This window comes from Dendropsophus ebraccatus, chromosome 11 (assembly GCF_027789765.1).
Source record: "Dendropsophus ebraccatus isolate aDenEbr1 chromosome 11, aDenEbr1.pat, whole genome shotgun sequence".
Taxonomy (NCBI): domain Eukaryota; kingdom Metazoa; phylum Chordata; class Amphibia; order Anura; family Hylidae; genus Dendropsophus; species Dendropsophus ebraccatus.
In genome coordinates this window covers 22,956,923-22,977,703 of record NC_091464.1, presented here as the reverse complement: position 1 = coordinate 22,977,703, position 20,781 = coordinate 22,956,923, and the positions used below count along the sequence as shown (strand labels likewise).

Below are 20,781 nucleotides of genomic sequence, written 5' to 3'. Positions count from 1 at the left end.
TCGTACGATCGGGCCAATTATCGCTTCGTGTAAATGCAGCATTAGCCTTATCAATAAAGGGGCATTCACATGAGTATTCGGCGGATCGGATCTTGGGGTCCCGGCATCATGGTTAACTATGGTGCCGGAAGCTCTGAGGTCTGGTCCGCAGATTAGGGCCTGTGCACGGACATTATTTTGCGGATGTGTGAACGATCCCTTAGATTCATCTCATAAAGACTTATCCCATTTATTAAAATAACAAAAAACAGATACCTAAAACAACAACAAAAAAATGTTTAAAAATGTTTAATACCAAATAGAGAATGGGAATAAACCACAAAATCATCTGGAATACAGAGTGGAAATAAAGATGGAAGACTGGCTGCTTGTGGTGTGGTGGTGTCCCGCGGCAGTGTACATCAGAATTCCAGAATGCTGAGATAAAGATGGCATAATGCATTGCTAGAGCCAGACAGCGGCCATTACTGAACCTCAGAGAGAACGATTCACGTGTAAGTGATTCCTAGTGGTCAATCAGTCTGTGCTGCTGCAGCTAAGGATCAATGATTCATGAGGGCTATTATGTTGTTAACTGCAAAAATACTAGTCAACTATATATATATATATATATATATATATATATATATATATATATATACATACACACACACACACACACACACTCCAGGGAAATAAACTGGTTTCAGAAAGTTTTAAAGATTTGTAATTTACTTAAAAAATCTCCAGTCTTCCAGTACTTATCAGCTGCTGTATGTCCTGCTGGAAGTGGTGTATTCTTTCCAGTCTGGTACAGTGCTGCCACCTCTGTCCATGTCAGGAACTGTCCAGAGCAGGAGAGGTTTTCTATGATGATATGCTGACGTGGATAGAGGTGGCAGCAGAGAGCACTATGTCAGACTGGAAAGAATACACCACTTCCTGCAGGACATAAAGCAGCTGATAAGTATGGGAACACTTGAGATTTTTTTTTTAATAGAAGTAAATTACAAATCTATGTAACTCTCTGACACCAGATGATTTGAAAGAATAAGATTTTCACTGGAGTACCGGAGTGTTTATTGTACAAATGTTAAGGTGTCCCAAAGCAGCAGGAGCTGCCAGTAACCCAGAACCTCTCTACACATATTTACAGACCAAGACTTCAGTTCTGAGCCGCCGCCAGCCACAAGCAAAGCACACAATTCCATATTCTTTCCACTCTTCGCAGATAGATCCTATTTCAGTGAAGTCCTCAGCTGTCTTTCATCATACGACTTTACTTCTTGGCAGAATCTGCGCAGTGCTCAAATATTACTATATTACATACGGTGCTTCACAAAGTATAGCTTAGCGTAATATCGGAAACTTCCACTCTTAGCAGGTCCTCATATAACAAATATTTTGATGCCCAAGGCAAAGTAGGTTAAGGGGTGAGATGCTTCTTACAGGCTACTTGGCCAATAGAGATCTATTACACGGGGCAAAAATCTGCCCAATGAGGCAGAATCGGGCAGATATTTCCCCATGTAAAAGACAACAATCAGCCGATCGCTCAGTGTAATAGGAGGCGATGACAGTATAAAGATATTACTTACCTGTCCATACACCCTGGTGTTCTGCTGCCTGTTCCCCATTCACACAAGCAGTCAGTGAAAAGCCTATAAGCCAATCATTGGCTGTGATGATGTTTCGTCTTGGCCAGTGATTGGCTGAGTGGCCTGTCACTACACAGACAGGTTAGAAATAGTCATAGGTGGCTGCTATGCGCCTACAGTTAAGTAATAACCTTAATATTTTCTATATACACAGCAAGGGCTGCACGATTACCGAGTCATGTAAAAGGCTCATTAATCGAGCGCTGATCTAGTAGATCGGCACTCGCTTTCAGCAAATGCCGGGTCGTGTTATACGGCCCTCAGACTAATGCTGCGACTTTGCAGAGGAAAAATCCACGGAAGTAAGTGGCAGGCAAGTGGATGGGATTTGTAAAAGCGAGAGTTGAATACATCAAAAGTATATTTTTATTTAACTACAAGGACACCAACTTAAAGGGGTACTCCGGCGGGGGGGGGGCATTTTTTTCCTGACACCGTGGAGGAGGTGGCTGAGGGAAACGACATCCACTCACCTCCCCGGTTCCAGCAGCAGGTCCCGCATCGCGGCGCTCTGGTCGATAATTGACATGTCGATACGTCTCAGGTCCGCTCAGCCAGTCAGTGACAGAGGCGGGATCTGAGCGGACTTTAAACGGATTCCGCCTCTGTCACCGACTGGCTGAGCGGACCTGAGACGTCACGTCTCGGGCCCGTGTCAGACACCAGGAAGTGTACGGGAACCGGAGCGCCGCGATGCGGCTGGAACCGGGGAGGTGAGTGGACGTCGTTTCCCCCCCCCCCCCCGCCGGACTACCCTGCTGCCCAGATTGTGGGGGACCTTGTCAGCATTTGTCAAAATAAATCACCTCAATATCAACAATAGTGTACAAACAGCACATACGCAGTTAATAAAGTGCCTATAACCAGCCAAGACACTGCAATCCTTACTAATAGAGTGACACCTTGGATTATGAGCATTATTCATTCTGGGACCAGGTACTCATATATCAAAGCAAACTGTCCCATAAGAAACAATTGAAACACAGACGATTTGTTCCACAACCCAAAAATAAGGTGTTCTGTATCGATGAAGGATACTGTATCAGTAAGGAAGGGGTTAATCAGTTAACTCTCCATCCACATACAACTCCCCAGGTGGCTGCAAACTGGCTGCTACTGGTACTAGTGCCGGGGTTAAGGGGTTAATTCAGGGGTCAGAGGGAATCAGAAGTGATGTGGACAGCACCAGGGGAGAGCCGGAAGGTGTCCGATCACCGGCAGAGCTGACCAGGTAGTGGTGGGTTACAATGAGGTGGGGTTTCTACCCAGTACAGTGTCAGGATGGGGACACTGCAATGAGTAAACCCAGCTTTATGGTTGAGGCATGGAAGACTTTGTCTCCCATGGGGATAGAGAGCTGCTTAGGTGCCTTCTCTATAGAGACCTATGGAATAGACTGGTGCTGTATAATGGACAGATAACCAGTACAGATAGTCATTATTTCTTTATGCCAAATAACAATGTGCCAATAGGCTTGCATTCATGAAGGGAGGGTGCCTTCCTAATCCGGCAAAGGATGGTTTATCGGTGTCAACTCTTTAAAGAGACTGTCAGCAGGTTTAGGCTGTCCTATCTCAGGGTAGTATAAACTAGTGACAGAGAAGCTGATCAGAATGATGTATCCCTTACATTGTTCTGTGCGGCTGATATCCTCCTGAATAACATGGACAATAAGTATCCTCTCCTTTATGTGCATGAGCCCAGTAGTCCTGGATATTCATGAGAAGCAGAAAACCCCGCCCACCAGCAGCTCATTGGCATTTATCTATCCATGCTGTGTATAGGCAGTCAACCGTCAATCGGCAGTTGGAGGGGGAGGGATGTGGCAAGACTGCTATTCTCCTGCATATTAGGAGAACGGCTGAACAGAATGATAGACGTAATACACCGATCTGTTCACCATTTGTGTCACTAGTTTGAGGCACCATAAACCTAGTGCCAGATTCCCTTTAAGGATCTGAAGAGAAGTACTCCAGTGAAACCGATCTAGACAAATAAAGAATATCTAGTGGAAAATAAAACACTGCTGTATTCTCTCCACAAGACATGAATCCACACCTTGGCTCCCTGCAGTGTTCTTATGTAACTCCTTCAACCAGAATAACCGTTTAATTTAAATCTCCAAGGTGAAAATAAGTTACAGTCTTCAAGCCGCTGCCCCGAATTAATGTAGCAGAGTTGGATTACTTCACTAACGTTCTCTTTTTAAGCAGGTGGGAATTGCCTCAGGTAAAACTGTAGGGGTGTTTCATCTGATCCATCAATCGCTGAAATCAAAAGTCGTTCCCCTGTTAGAAGTAGAAACAAGGAATGGTTCACCTTCACAGAAAAGTAACTAGAAGTTGCTCTCATACATACGCTGTGTAGGTCTTTAACATCCATTACAAGCTGACAGAGGTCTGAAGGACATACTGCGTCTCTATCACCGTAAAATACATACACAGTTCAGACCTCTGAAAAGGAATAGGAAGGGTTTGAGGTCAAGACTTAACAAGACTTGTCAAAGGCCGAACGCTCTGCATTTGATTACCGGTGGCTGAAGTTGTTAGGCTAAGGGCCCTATTCCGCCGGACGATTATCGTTTGCATATTCGTTAACGATTAACGATCTCAAACGACCGCTATTGCGAAAGACCTGAAAACGTTCACTCATTTCCACGGAACGATAATCGTTACTTATGATCGTAATTGCGATAGTTTTTCTTCGCTATTGCGTTCGTATCTATTGCGAACGACCGAACGATGTCTTATTCAAAGCGAACGATTTGAGAACGTTTTGCGAACGAGCAACAATAACAATAGGTCCAGGTCTTATAAAGCGATCAACGATTTCTCGTTCGGTCGTTAATCGTTTAAACAATTATCGTTTAGATTTAAATGATTTAACGATAATCTGAACGATAATCGTCCGGTGGAATAGGGCCCTAAGTCAGCACTAAGGAATTTGGTTCATTCTTTGGGTGGACGGCAGAATCTGCCTTTGCATAGAATGGAGTCTATGACGTGGGCGCGGAATCCCCAGCGGGTTATCCTTAGGGGGTCCTGGAAAACATGGATACGGCCTATGGCCATGTTCACACGATGTATAACAAAGGCGGTTGTTTAATATGGCCGTTGTTGGCAGTGTCAAACAACGGCTGCTGTTCTACATGTTCATCTGGCCGATAATGCATTATCATTTGGATAAACATCATTTTAAAATCCTTGAAATCCGACCACCATATGGATGTATCTGGAAAACAATTAAAGGGGTTCTCCAGTGTTAAAAAAACATGGCTACTTTCTTAATTGTAAACCACACCTGAACTGGAGACAAAAGTCGCGTTGTCTCTAAAAGAAAGCGGACATGTTTTTCTAATGCTGAATATCACCTTTAACCACCGATTTCCAGGCACACTACGGCCAACATGACAGCCACACAGTGTTTTTAATGCTGCTCATTATTTTATAACAAGAACAGCCATTGTTTTATTTACTAACAACAGCTGTTCTTGTCATAAGAAATACGTAGTGTGAACATAGCCCATGGTGGTGCTTCCCAGGCGGCCCTTAGGGCTGCATCCAACTTCCTTAATGCTGGCTAGAGATGAGGGCAAGTGGACTGAACGTGTTTTCTAGGCCTGAATAGAGCACACTGCAGTACGTCGGGAGTAAAGAGCATGCTCTTCTGGAGCACACTGCAATACGTCAGCAATAAAGAGCCTGCACATGTGGAGCACACTGCAATACGTCAGCAATAAAGAGCATGCACATGTGGAGCACACTGCAATACGTTAGCAATAAAGAGCATGCACATCTGGAGCACACTGCAATACGTCAGCAATAAAGAGCATGCACATCTGGAGCACACTGCAATACGTCAGCAATAAAGAGCATGCGTATCTGGAGCACACTGCAATATGTTAGCAATAAAGAGCATGCACATCTGGAGCACACTGCAATACGTTGGCAATAAAGAGCATGCACATCTGGAGCACACTGCAATACGTTAGCAATAAAGAGCATGCACATCTGGAGCACACTGCAATACGTTAGCAATAAAGAGCATGCACATCTGGAGCACACTGCAATACGTTAGCAATAAAGAGCATGCACATCTGGAGCACACTGCAATACGTCAGCAATAAAGAGCATGCACATCTGGAGCACACTGCAATACGTCAGCAATAAAGAGCATGCGTATCTGTAGCACACTGCAATACGTTAGCAATAAAGAGCATGCACATCTGGAGCACACTGCAATACGTTAGCAATACTCATTTGTCATTTTAATACCAGTGGCTGAAGGAGTTGGATCCAAGTTGGAAAACATGCATATGGTCTATGTATCCTTGTTTTCCAGGAATTCCTAGAGCTCCATCCAGCTTCTTCTTCAGCCACCGCTATTCAAATGTCTCAAGTATGCTCCTTATTGCTGGTGTATACTGCAGCATGCTCCATTCAGGCCCACAGGTTATGTTCGGTCTATTCTATGAACGTATACACTAATTCTACAGGACTCGACAGTGAAGCAGACGTTATCGAGTCCCACAAAATTAGCATATACGTTAGGAAAATGGACCAATCGCAGTCATTAACTGACTATGTCCTCCCATTAAAGTCTATGGGGCCTGTCAGAAACAAGCTGCACTATATGGCGGCAACATTTATAGACAAACTGCTGCCAGATACTGCGGCTGTAGGCTGAAAACGTGATGGGAGCCCAGCCTCAGCTTCTGAAAAACAAGAGTATTTCTATTTCTCCAAATTTAAGGGAGATGATCGCATTCGGAAAGGCTGCAGGGGAAAGCGAAATTATTTAACAAATAATAATAAAATGAAATATAGACTGCGGTTTACGGCCCTCTGCAGCCCGGCAAATGGGATCCAAACTAGCGAAAAGGGATGAAGACACTCCAGGAAGCCGGCCATTTATTTCTGCAGCAACGCTGAGCGGGATAATCTGCTTTAGGAATATAAATATGTATTCTTGGTTGTCTTTCGTTTCAATTTCTTCCTACTTCCAGACACAGCCATCTGCTTCGGCGGTGTATCACATGCCTGGTATTATAGCTACAATTACTCAGGCACGCCAGCATGAAACTCATGAATAATATTTCTAGTCAGCAATTAAAATGTTAAGCGTCAGATTTCGACAGCTCTAGTGATCTGTGACAGCACCGAGACGGTTCGCGCAAATCAGACTTTCTGGATGTAAACGTTAGTTATAGGCAATTGCTGTTATAGCCTTCTGAACAGACAGCCCAATCCGACATTCGGAGACTATTATTACCGGCAAACGTAAGAGGATTGTAAACGAGACGAGCATTCTCTAAACGTTCCGGGCCGGTTATTGTATTTTACGGCGTCGTTGTCGGTTCAGGTCGGTCTTTTCTGTATTAATAAATGTTGTTAATACGAAATACGGTTATGTAAGGGAATAACCTTAACCTGGTAAAGGTTACATAGTGCTGCAAGGAAATGACAGCTACACAGCTTTTTCACTTTAAAAGTTCAGCTGGGAGGTAATCGTTGTCATTTCAGCTGATACACCGAGACGTCTGGAGACAACTCAGCCCCGTATAGGAAGCTCCTCCATGTTTGTGCCTTAGGCCTTAGTACTACTATTCGTAAGTTATATTATATCTGCTATCTGCAATGCACAAAAGATTTAAGAAATCAGGCGAAAATATTTATTAGAGTATTGTATTGCCACCCAAAAGTTATACAAATCACCAGTATACACTTATTACGGGAAATGCTTATAAAGTGCTTTTTTCCCTGCACTTACTACTGCCTGAAGTAAAAATGGTGATGTCACGACCTGACTCCTAGATGAGATGATGGCTGGGGGATGCTCCTGCTCTCCCCCAGCTCTGGGACACCTCCCCACCCCATGGACACCCCCCACGGCATGCCCGCTTCCCAACCCAAAGACATCTCCCCGCTGGGACTCCCCATACCCCCCGCCGGGACTCCAGTGGCAGGGAGATGTCCCTGCTGCAGGAGGCATGTGAGGAGTGAAATCCCGGGTGGGGAAAAAAAAGAGAGCGAAGCGACGGTCCCGCCAGGCAGGGTGAGGAGTAGCACGTCGGGGGTGGTGTTCCCGAGCTAGGGGAAAGCATAGGGGGCTAAGGATGAAGGTAAGTCTCTGGCCTGCCTCACTGAGAATTATTAGGGACTGGTCGGAGGCAGATTGGTGCGTTGGGGGCGGTGGTCCCATCCCTGATGCACCAAACCCTCTTTACTAGTGAAATAGATGCACCTCAAGAATGCTGTCTTATTGACTGCCTGTTCCGAATTGCCAGTTATAAAGAAACTTACCTTCATCCTCAGCACCCAGGGTTCTATAGGACACATTAGCAGGTTAGATTTGTCTAATCTGCCATTAGTTTCTCTTTAAATTGAGATGACCCCTATTTTTTGCAGATGTTACATAGACTTCTATTGGCTAATCCATTCCACAATTACGGCCCATACTAGGACTTTTTTATTTTTTGATGTGGCACAAATTGCAGATAAAACTACAGTGCGAATAGTCCAATAGAAATCAATGGGCCCTAAATTTGTCCGTAATTGTGGACCCGCAATGATGGTGCAAACTACTGAAATGCAGTGAATATAGATTGATAGACAGGACAGAGCAGGGAAACTGTCCCCATGATAATGCCGATTATAGAAAGCAGGTATAGAGCAGGAGGAGCGGAGCCCGTTGATGGATTGTATAATATAGCTTCCTGCTCTCTTAACGCTAAGGAGTCCAGCGGGTGGTAGCACTCAATGACTGACTGCCTTCCCTGAATAAGAGTGTACAAAAAGACAGCTGTCAATCACTGGCAGAACCACCCACTGGACTCTTAAGCTCAGACTGGGCAGGGATTTCAATCATAAAGTTATGCATTACACTGAATGTTTCAATCCGCTCAGCTTCTCTAGTTTTATAACTTGCTGCTATTAAGTCAAACTGAATACCGAGCATCGTGACAGGTGTCCTTTAACTGAGAACCATATATGTAACTGGTTGGAGTGTTAAGAAAGTGTCCTCCGGCATCGCGTGTTCCCCAAGGGGCGGGACAGCCGCCACGATGCCTGCGGGGGAAGCAGTATAGTCATTCTCTGTAGTGTAGTGATCCCCAGTGACTAAGTTTCCAGGTAACAGTCTGACATCCACATGTCAGACAGTCCTCAAAAACATTGATCACTTGGGTTTTCTGCGTTCAAACCCATACCAAGCCAGAAGCAGCACATGATGGAGTGCTGACGGGTTGGCGCTCGCTTACTCCTAAATATCGGATAGTCTAATACGGCCCAAAGTTTTTGTAATCTGTTATACCAGCATGAAGGTAAATAAAAAACATTTTGTAAGTGCTTGCCGCCATTTTCAATAGAAAATATTTTAAGAATTTTTTTTTTAAAACGAGAAGGTTACGGCAGGTTATGATGACAGTGAAGGCTGGTTTGGCCCTCAGGAATGTACTCTGACAAGCAGGGTTATGAGGCTGATGCATTCACATGTAGCGGAAATGCTGAGGGCTGTTTGTGGCGGTAACATCCGCAGCGGATTATAGCAGCAGACAGGTGGATGAGATCTTACAGATCCCGGTCACATGTTACAAACATTATTCACACGGAAATACTGGATGAGCATAGAACAGATTTTAAAATCCAAAGCATTCTCATTCTTTGCGGATTTCACTATGTAGTAAGGTATGTAAGGTAATGTAAAAGTTCTATTGTCAACCAACCTTAAAGGGGTACTCCAACTAAAAGCTTTTTCCCAGTAATTGAAACACATTATAAGGTTATATAACTTTGTAATATGCTCCAATCACTTATCTGCCCCTTCCCTATCTTTTCACCCCTCAATCCCCCACCAGAAAGTGAAGTAAACTCATTCTCACCTAATGACTGTTGACCTCAGGCTGCTCTGTTGCAGCCATTTTGTGACAATGACATCAAGAGGGAGGCGGGTTTAATCCCTGTTAGGCCAGCCTCTCTCTGTCAGATGACGCAGGTTGCTTAGCTCTGATTGGCTGAACAAGATGTAAGCCATCTAACAGTTCTACAGAGTAAGTTAGACATCACAGGAGACAAAGTGCATCATGGGACAACCCAAACCAGGAAGTAAAGAAAAAATGAACACACCAACCGGGGCTTTAGGGACCTGCAAACAGCGGGAAATTCAAACGGAGACAGATTCAGGAGGGATGGTAAGTGTAAAAACTATGTTTGATTTTTTTTTTATCAGCGCTGGAGTAGCCCTTTAAAAGGAAATGATCATCAATATTCGATGTTGTGAGGTAAAATAATGTGGTTATAAAGCATTCTGCTTACCATATAAGCTGATCGTCACGTGACCCACAGCTCAGCTCTTTCCAGTTGTTCTACAGGAATGGAGCCGCGGGTCACGTGCCATACGAGCACGTCTATTTATTACACAGAAGCCGGGGGCCAATACAGAGATTAGCGCGGGGTACAGAGGTTATAATATATATATATATATATATATATATATATATATATATTTTTATTTTATGTATGTATGTTATGGTGCAGAAACACTGTAGAGCAGAACCACAGTGGATACCATGCTACCATGTGTGTTGATTCACCCTACTATTTCACAACCAAATTATTGTCTCCTTTTCTATTAGGATGGATTCACACAGGGCAGATTTTATTGCCATCATTTCTGCTACCCTCCCATTCAGTAGCTTGCAGAAATCCATTGTGCTTGCTCCAAAACAACCTAAAAAAGATGAAAGGAACTGATTTACAGTCGTAAACATTTCCGCAAGTGTGAACCTACCCTTAGGGGTTGCGTCAATTCTAACTTCAAAAGGCTTAGAAAAAAAAACAAAAAACATAACACACAAACCTATTACAGAAGCCTACTAAACCCCACCAGCGGCTGTGACACACTATGGGGAGGAATTTCTTTCCTTTGTTGTGGTGACCCGGACAAAATGTTTGTAGACTAATGGTGGGAAAAGTGACAATTAGGGTCACAGACCAAACAGAGAAATTCTCCATGACTTAATGGGGCCTTTAAGAAAGTCTATTCAACTAAAGTGCGTAATTGTAATGGAAATAGCTTCGCACTTAGGTGGGACCTAGACAATCTGCTGTACGCCAGTCACGTATCACCCCAGAGGATCGGCCCAGTGTCTAATAACTAGGTTGCAGAAACTGACTGACCAACTGAGCAAGCTGTGGCTATGGGGCTGGTCAGTTCTAGAAGAAAGAATTACTGTATTTCCCATAAATACAGCTCGTAAACCAGAACAGGAAGAAAACAAAAATAGGTTAAAAAAAAAAAAAAAAAAAAAACACACAATAGTTTTTAAAACAAAGTTAGAAGTAGATCCAAAAAGAAGAAAAAAGTATAAACGCAAAGACCAAGACTTCTCTATTTTCAATGCACTATTGTGTTTAGCTCAAAAATTGATTCCAGCCTTATGGTCCTTCTAGGAAAGATTATCTGACAGATTATCTGCCAAAGATTTGAAGCCAAAGCCAGAAACAGACTATAAACAGAGATCAGGTCATAAAGGAAAGCCTAAGATTTTTTCCTCTTTTCAAATCCATTTCTGGCTTTGGCTTTACATCTTTGGCAGATAATCTGTCAGACAATCTTTCTGTGTAAATGGACCCTTGGGCTCCTATTCCACGGGCCGATGGGGGTCCGATCAATAATATAAACGAGCGCCGATCTACTAGATCGGCGCTCGTTTACTGGGCCTATTCCATGGCCCGACAATCGTTTAGCGAGGGCTGCAGGGACATCGTTATCGATGTCCTTGCAGCCCATGTTTAAACAGCATACTTTACCTAACCATGTTGCAGGTCTTCTCCTGCGCTCCTTCTCCCGGTCCCGCGATCTGCAGCAGCTTCAGTGCGGCCTGTCTGAGCTGACAGACCGCTCAGCCAATCACTGACCGTGGCGGTCCCCGCCAGTGATTGGCTGGGCAGTCTGTCAGCTCAGACAGGCCGCGCCGAATGCTGCTGCGCGCGCGCTAGGAGGGAGAAGTAGCGCAGGAGAAGACCTGCAATATGGTTAGGTAAAGTACGGTGCTTGTGAAATCGCTGGCCGTATACCGCTATTCCACGTAGCGATGCGTGGTGGGTGCCCGATGATTTTAGGTTTGCACCTAAATAAACGATCAGCCGATGCCCCGATCATCGGCTGATCGTTGTTTCTATTCCACAGAGCAATAACCGCCCAATTCGGCCGATTATCGCTCCGTGGAATAGGGCCCCTTAGACAGAGCGATAAATCACTCAAAAGATCAATTAAAAACTTTGAATCAACAATTTAATTTTTACAGCGATAGTCGTTTAGACGAGCAATTAAATCGTTGCAAAGTCTTGTTAGTTCGATTGTTTGATCATCATTCGACTGATCGTTTTTGCACAGAACAGACTGCTCAGCCAAAATGATTTAATGTTTTTAACCCCTTACGCCCCAACATACAACCAGAAGTAACAGCGACAGGTGTAAATATCCTCTGGAATAATCTGTGTTTTCCCCATATTACATAAGCCACCCAGTGCCTTGTCCTCAGTTACATACAATAAACCCTGGAACCTGATCCGGAATCCTCACTCAATGCTTCACTTACACAATCAACTATTTTCACCATGGAGCTAATCATTCTTCAATATGACAATTGCCATGGGGAAGGTACACAAACAGCGCTATTTAAAGCCGACACGCTCTATTTATGTCCAGAAGTGTCCAGGCGAGCGAGAGTTACACCTCCAGATGTCACACGCTGAACGTGGCCCATATTATGCCAATGACTAGTATCCATCCCTATATATCTGTATACATCTATAGCTATCCAGCTAGGCTCATGCCCCTGCTTTGTATTACATTATTGCATTACAACCCGTATACATCTTTTATGGCACGGGAAGAACATCCCTGTTGTATGGTGCCCTATGCCTACAGCTCTGTATTATGGAGGTATGGGCACTCAATGTGCCTCTATACAGCTAGATAGGGTCTGAGTGACGGTATGCAGCAACATGTGTCGTATAAAAGCAAATCACATTTAAAGGGGTAATTCACCAAATATCAACTGGTGGCAGAGATTTGTAGTTTACTTCTATTTAAAAATCTCAAGTCTTCCAGGACTTATCAGCTGCTGTGTGCCCTGCAGGAAGTGGTGTATTCTTTCCAGTCTTGACACAGTGCTCTCTGCTCCCACCTCTGTCAGTGTCAGGAACTGTGCCGAGTTGGAGAGGTTTTCTATGGGGATTTGCTGCTGCTCTGGACAGTATCTGACATGGACAGAGGTGGCAGCAAAGAGCACTGTGTCAGACTGGAAAGAATACACCACTTCCTGCAGGACATATAGTAGCTGATAAGTACTGAAAGACTGGAAAGTTTTAAATAGAAGTAAATTACACATCTATATAACTAATAATAACTACAATCTATATAACTTTCTGACATCAGATTAAAAAAAAAAAAAAAAGTTTCACTGGAGTTCCCCTTTAAGTCTTACAAAAAATGCACAGTGTGAACACAGACTGTGTGTCATTATGTATGCTATGCTCGTATCCAATGCAAACAGTAGCTGTAGAAAAACAGGTTCAGAGAGATAGTGATGGCATCTTTACCAACTGAAGGAGTTGGCATTGATAAACAAAATTTTCTTTTTGTCAATTGGTTCTATATACCCATATGATGGAATTCCATCCAGCTGAGGCTTGGTTCACTCTACTTTATTGCAATTCGTTGTTTTTTTTTAACCGTTTTTTCAAAAAACAGATGGAAAAAGGGATGCACTTGTGTGCGTCCATTTTGATAAATTTTTTCCATTGACTTCCATTATAAAAAAAAAAAAAAGAATCAAAATGCATCGGTATTTTTAAAGTACACAAAAATTTACTTGTCCTGACGTACACATTATTGTGTACGTAAAAAAAAAACAAAAAAAAAAAAACTTGTGTTTTGATTTAATTTTTTTTTATAATGGAAGTCAATTTAAAAAAAAAACAAATCAAAACGGATGAACACAAATGCATCTGTTTTTTCATCCGTTTTTTGCAAAAACTGATTCTAAAAATGTAGCGTGAACCCAGCCTGACTGCACTGAACACTCCTCCTCCCGCGCCTGTCACTCCAACAGTAGCTGCCACTATATTCACAATTGCCGGTGTTCTATCTCATTTAGATGCAATGCAGACAACAGGAGGGATAAAAGGGGTTATCCAGCGCTACAAAAACATGACCACTTTCCCCCTACTGTTGTCTCCAGTTTGGGTGGGATTTTGAAACTCAGTTCCATTGAAGTAAATGGAGCTTAATTGCAAACCGCACCTGAACTGGAGACAACAGTAGGGGAAAAAGTGGCCATGTTTTTGTAGCGCTGGATAACCCCTTTAAAGACCACAAAATGGGCATAGCCACAGCAATGCCAACCACAGTAGTCATTCAAAAGAACAAAAAGAACAAACCTAAAGCTGTGCGGCGTATATACTCTGCATGACGCAAGCTAAGAAAATCCTCCAGTATTACAGCCTCAGAAACACAAAACCTGTGGGAATTCACAATCATGCATCTTCTCGGTGACAAAAATGTACCCCAGCTGCATCTACATTTCACAGACAGCGGGACCCGTGTAACAATACATGGAGATGAGAAAAGTAAGGGCGCTAGAAGATACAATATGATGTACACTTAAATGCTATATATATATTTATATTTATTTTTTTATATTTTTTTTAATTATTATTATTTCTTTTTTCCCCAAAGGGGTACTCCGGTGAAAATCTTTTTCTTTCAAATCAACTGGTTTAAGAAAGTTATATAGATTTATAATTTACTTCTATTTGTAAATCTCCAGTCTTCCTGTACTTATCAGCTGCTGTATGCCCTGCTGGAAGTGCTGTTTTCTTTTCAGTCTGACACAGTGCTCTCTGCTGCCACCTCTTTCCATGTCAGGAACTGTCCAGAGCAGGAGAGGTTTTCTATGGGGGTTTGCTGCTGCTCTGGACAGTTGCTGACATGGACAGAGGTGGCAGCAGAGAGCACTGGAAAGAATACACCACTTCCTGCACGACATACAGCAGCTGATAAGTAATTAAAGGCTGGAGATTTTTAAATAGAAGTAATTTACAAATCAATATAACTTTCTGAAGTTAGTTATTTGAAAGAAAAGAAGTAAAAAAAAACTGAGCGGATCCGGTACAAAGCTGTGGCTTCTATTCAGGTGGTTGGGATTGCCCCATTCTACAATGGTATATAAGGGCTCATTCCCATGTCCCCTATTCTATGGACGGTGAAGCCCTGTAGTGGACTCTTTCCCCACCCAGCATCATGTATCAGTATGATGCCGGGAGAGGGAAACTGTTTGGATCTCTGCCGTGCTTTAATGAGGCCGTGAAGATTCAAACAGTTTCCCCATTCCCGGCATTATACTGATACATGATGCTGGGCGGGGAAAGAGTCCACAACAGGACTTTCCCGTCGATAGAATACTGGACATGGGAATAAGCCCTAAGGTGATGCATGTGACACTGACAGATTTGAACACAGGGCTGACCTCCAACTTCAACAAGAAAGTGTGAAAAAAAAAAAAGCAGTGAACTCAACTACATGGCCGGAATGTCCGTCCTTGGGATGTGGCGGCTACGCCATAGGTCAGACGGAGGGTCAGAATACTTGACCCCCACCCATTCTTCCTCAACGTACAAAACATCTCTACAACCAAATGGAGTCACGGTGCGGACGACTTTCCTAAGCTATGGCGGGAGGAGGGGGGGAGCAAAGGTTCCCGTGTGCATCTGTTATCATAGTCAGGGTCAGAGATACAGGCACACAAATCTTCCTGTATTACTCAAGTCGTGTCAAGGTACAAGGACGGCCAACACAGCCAATATGCACAATTCTCAGCATTATGGTGGGTGAGGTACTACTACAAGAACGGAATAAAGGTCATGCTGCTCGTCACTCACCTTTGCCTGATATCTATGAGGGAACAGCTGGATAGAAACCTTATAAAAATAAATAAATAAATACATTTAGGGTGCGTTCACACCTACAGGATCCGCAGCAGATTTGATGGTGCAGATCTGATACTGTGTTCAGTTATTTAAATTAAATCTGCTGCGGATCCGGTAAGTGTGAACGTACCCTTAAAGGAGTATGTTGGCGGGAGAAAATACTTTCAAACCAGCTGGTGTCAGAGAAAGTTATACTGATTTGTAAATTACTTCTAGTTAAAAATCCCCAGTCTTCCGGTACTTATCAGCTGATGTACGTCCTGCAGGAAGTGGTGTATTCTTTCCAGTCTGACACAGTGCTCTCTGCTGCCACCTCTGGCCATGTCAGGAATTGTCCAGAGCAGCAGAGGTTTTCTTTGGGGAATTGCTGCTGCTCTGGACAGTTCCTGACACAGAGAAGGATTAATTATTACTTTATAGAAGTAAATTACAAATCTATATAACTTTCTGACACCAGTTTCTCATTCTACTACCATACCCAGAAGGTTTTATCGTTGCTCGTTTGCATTGAATAAAACGTCGGTCATTCACAGTAGATACTAATGCAATAGTGAATAAATAGCGAAGAAAAAACTATCGCAAATAGCATCATAAGTAACGATTATCGTTCCATGGAAACAAGTGAACGTTTTCAGGTCTTTCGCAATAGCGGTCGTTTGAGATCGTCCGGTGGAATAGGGCCCTAATGATTGGCTGAGCGGCCTGTCAGCTGACAAGACACTCAGACGCTACTGACGCCGCGACTGGGAAGCTGCGGAGCACAGGAGAGAAGAATGGGAGCGGGGAGAGGTAAAGTGTCAGGTGTTTGGGCAAGGGCTGCATGGACATCGCTAGCGATGTCCATGCAGCCCTTGCTGCTCAATTATCGGGTCGTTTAGGTCCAGTAAACGATCCAGTTTACTAAAATGATTAGGCCATGTAATAAGACCCTAAGGGGGTGACAGGATCACTTTATATGAATTGGCTCCTACAATGGACAGCCATTTGTACAGCTCTCCCTTCCTATACAGTGATATAACCAAAGAGTAAAGCCAATCCAGGTCTCTACCATAACCTGATATAATAACCAAACATGGCAGAAGGAGACGACTACAATGGAGGGTTATATTCTGGATATGAGGAGTGTGAAGAGTTACCAGAGACTGACCCCCATCCCCGTCCCGGATGTGACGGCTGTCAGGTCTGGATAACACACTGTATAGAGCTGCGTCCACTGAGGTGTCAGGAGTTAATGTGTCCAGGTATTAGAGGTCTAGTTATGGTGTAAACAATGGCGTGTGGAATCCTCGGCTGACATATACCTGTCACTCACAGGCCTGCAGCAAAAAAAAAAAAACGGTACGAGAAACGGATCCTAATCTCCAGATAATGTTATCTCCTCTGGTATTCTGCAACTGCGCACGGCTATCCACGTGCACGCTCCCCCCCATACCGCCAGATCTCACACACACATTAACAAGACACTGACAAATCCGGCCCAACCTGACCGACTCGTTGTGGGGCTCCATAGGAATGAGAGGAGCCGGTGGTGGCGGAGTGCCAGCCAATAGCAGAGGTCACACGGTGTCGTAATCACAGCAGGAACGTACAAAACATAGGAAGGATCTACTACAGAGGTGCAAACTCCGGCCCTCCAGCTGTTAAAGAACTACAACTCCCATCATGCCTGGACAGCCAAAGCTAAAGCATGATGGGAACTGTAGTTATGCAACAGCTGGAGAGCCGAGGTTTCCTATCTCTGATAGAGAGTGATGTTTAGTAAACATTGGATGTCAATATCATTGATAGGTTTCCATAATAATAACAACAATACAAAGAACAAACAAACAGTCACTATAACAGTAAATAGAACAGTCAGACTCCAGGAGGCGGCGATGCCTAGAGATTATACGCATTGTGTTTGCTATCCCTCACTATTCCAATAGAATACCAATCACTGCATGTGAAATTGGGCAGAAGGGGGGGGGGGGGGTCATTCTGCATCTGGGTAAAACTTGGCGGCATCACCTAGTAGAACAACATATACCTCCAGGTATTACTATAATACTATAGGAGTATACGCTGTGAACCAATGCTTAGTACAAACACAGCAGGAAATAATAAAAGGAATCTTAAAGGGGTTTATCCAGGTTACTTCCTTCCATAAACAGCGCCACCCCTGTCGTCAGTTTGCTTAGTTCCATAGAAGTAAAAGGAGCTGCACTGTAATACCAAACACAACCTGAGAACCAGTGTGGCACTGTTTTAGCACAAAAAAAAGCTATTTCTTTTTATTCCTTGATAACCCCTTTAAATAACCTGGAAAAAAAAAGGAACGTCCTTACTTGCAGCCTCTAAGCATCAGGGAGACCCATGGCTAAAAGGGTTCAGACACTTTACTTAGCACCGTGTCCCCCCCCAGTCTGGGACTCACAGGCCGCAGCTTATGACTATCCAACAATGCTCTCCATAATATGACACCCGATTAAAAAAAAGTGGAGTTCTCCTTTAAGTCCCCCCCCCCTCTCAATACAACATATATAAAGCTTCGCCATAGGGCCTCATAGCCACTGAACCTGGAGCAGTATGTGGACCATCAGCCTTACATCGTTTATAGCAGGGGTAGGGAACCTTGGCTCTCCGGCTGTTGCAAAACTACAACTCCCATCATGCCTGGAGAGCCAAAGCTTTAGCTTTGGCTCTCCAGGCATGATGGGAGTTGTAGTTTTGCAACAGCTGGTATAGAGCAGTTCTATTATTTTGGGTAGGGAACCCTAGGCTCTCCAACTGTTGCAAAACTACAACTCCCATCATGCCTTTGGCCATGGTTTCCTACCCCCTGCTGTATAAGGAAAGTCACTGGAGGCATCCGCCGCATTCTATCATACAGGCGGCATCATAAGAAGTTACATTAAACATGGAATGGCTGACAGCTAGACTTTCCATGGAAGGGTATACAGTATGCGGTTATATAATTGTTACTGATCCTGGGGAAAAAACCTGCCACATATATATAATACAGGGGGTAGGGAACCTTGGCTCTCCAGCTGTTGCAAAACTACAACTCCCATCATGCCTGGACAGCCTTCGGCCATGGTTCTCTACCCCCCTTCGGCTGTCCAGGCATGATGGGAGTTGTAGTTTTGCAACAGCTGGAGAGTCAAGGTTCCCTACTTGAAATAATAGAACTGCTCTATACCAGCTGTTGCAAAATGACAACTCCCATCATGCCTGGAGAGCCAAAGCTAAAGGTTTGGCATGTTGGGAGTTGTAGTTTTACAACAGCTGGAGAACCAAGGATCCCTACCCGAAATAATAGAACTGCTCTATACCAGCTGGCGCAAAACTACAACTCCCATCATGCCTGGAGAGCCAAAGGTTTGGCATGTTGGGAGTTGTAGTTTTACAACAGCTGGAGAACCAAGGATGCCTACCCGAAATAATAGAACTGCTCTATACCAGCTGGCGCAAAACTACAACTCCCATCATGCCTGGAGAGCCAAAGCTAAAGCTTTGGCTCTCCAGACATGATGGGAGTTGTAGTTTTGCAACAGTCGGAGAGCCACGGTTCCCTTCCCAATATAACAGAAGTGCTCTATACCTAAAAAAAATAATAATATATGGACGTTACCGGAGCCAGAACCATAAGTGAATAGGACCGTCCCAGCATTACAGACAATCCTGACCTGGGCATGCTGCCCGACACATTAAGGAAAATAAATTGCAGACGCCACTTACCGGGTTTGACGGTCTTCAGACGGATGGGCTCCCTGAAGTGCCTGATCACTGCCAGCGTGTCGCGGTGTGTGAGCCCACTGACCGGGGTCCCATTCACTTCCAGCAGTACATCCCCTTGGCTGGGTACCTTGCCCGCTATGTAGCTGGCAGCATCCTCTCGCAGTCGGCCCAGGTAAGGGAACTCTCCCAGCTCAGCGCCCCCGCGGATCTCCAGGAGGGCACTGGGATCTCCCCCCATCCCGGACAGCCCACACTCCTGCACTTTGCTCAGCCAGTGCTTCTTTTTTTTCAGTGTTTTGGACATGGTGCCACATACGGTAAGACGGCCACTAAACCACCGGCCACCGATCTGACGCTAATACTAAAAATACATCAACATTAAAACACAGATTATAGATGGGGGGGGCAATGCCTACAATACCTGGTCAGTCAACAGCTGGCAGCAGTGACAGCTCAGCATCTACCGGTGACAGCCTGACGCCAGCTGCGCCGCTCCTCCAGCACAATCACAAATCACAGAGACAATACGGATAATAAAAAGGTATAAAACTAAAAACTTATGGAAAACACAACAATAAAAATAATAATAATAAAAAATACACGACAATAAGAAGCAATCACTGCTAGAAGGAAAGCAGGGCAGCAGGAGTAGTCCGCACAGGGACAGGCAACTGGGTGTATTTACAGGAATACAGAAAAACAAAGGAGGTTAACCCTTGCAGGGACAGTCACAGTCTTCATATACAGTGATCAGCTAACACTAGGGCATAGGGATTAACCCATTCATGGTAGACTATATATATATAGACTATATACTATGGGGGCTGACAGGCTGGAAAGTTGTGCGGGAGTAGTTCGCCTGGGATGGGGCACACAGAGGGGGTGTGCCAGGAAGCAGTCTGTCACTGGGATCCGTGCACATGGAAACAGCAACTTTTGAATGGAGGAAGAAGCGGGACTCCTGCTGGCAGCCGGGCTGATGCTGCAGCTGCTCGGTGACTCCCACACAACCCCCGGTACCGGCGCCCGCCGATGCTCCAGCTGCACTCCGCCCGCTCTATGTCCGGATGCTGCCTCGGCGGAGACTAACAAGGGACTGGGAGCTAGAGAGGGTGCGCAACCCAGCGCTGACTTCAGCCACGCCCATAGTCTACTCTAAGCCACGCCCCGCGGCTAGTCTACTCTGGCTACATCGTACCTAGTCCCGCCCACATTCCACAGGCTAGACACGCCCATTTCAGATGCCGTCCGCGACACGCCCTTTCTTGCAGTGACGTTGACGTTCTCGAGTTTTTCGAGCGCTCCAGACGTCGCGAGCAGAACGGGGCGTGGTGACTGTTGGCCCCGCCTCTCTTTAAGAATCTCACCAATAACTGAGCTGGCTTTGTGTGACTGGACACGCTGGGAGGAGCCTGTGCTGGAGGAGGCGTGGC

General features: G+C 44.6%; 1 protein-coding gene across 2 annotated transcripts in view; it reads right to left on the bottom strand.

The window, feature by feature from the left end:
* Window positions 1-20,446, bottom strand: part of MAGI3 (membrane associated guanylate kinase, WW and PDZ domain containing 3) — a 256,352-nt gene extending 235,906 nt beyond the window's left edge. For both annotated transcript variants that reach the window (XM_069944683.1, XM_069944684.1), the window contains exon 1: window positions 19,349-20,446. In XM_069944683.1, coding sequence (XP_069800784.1) covers window positions 19,349-19,652 — 304 coding nt within the window. In that variant the 5' untranslated portion in view covers window positions 19,653-20,446. The remainder of the gene's footprint in view (window positions 1-19,348) is intronic.
* Window positions 20,447-20,781: the final 335 nt, after the last annotated feature.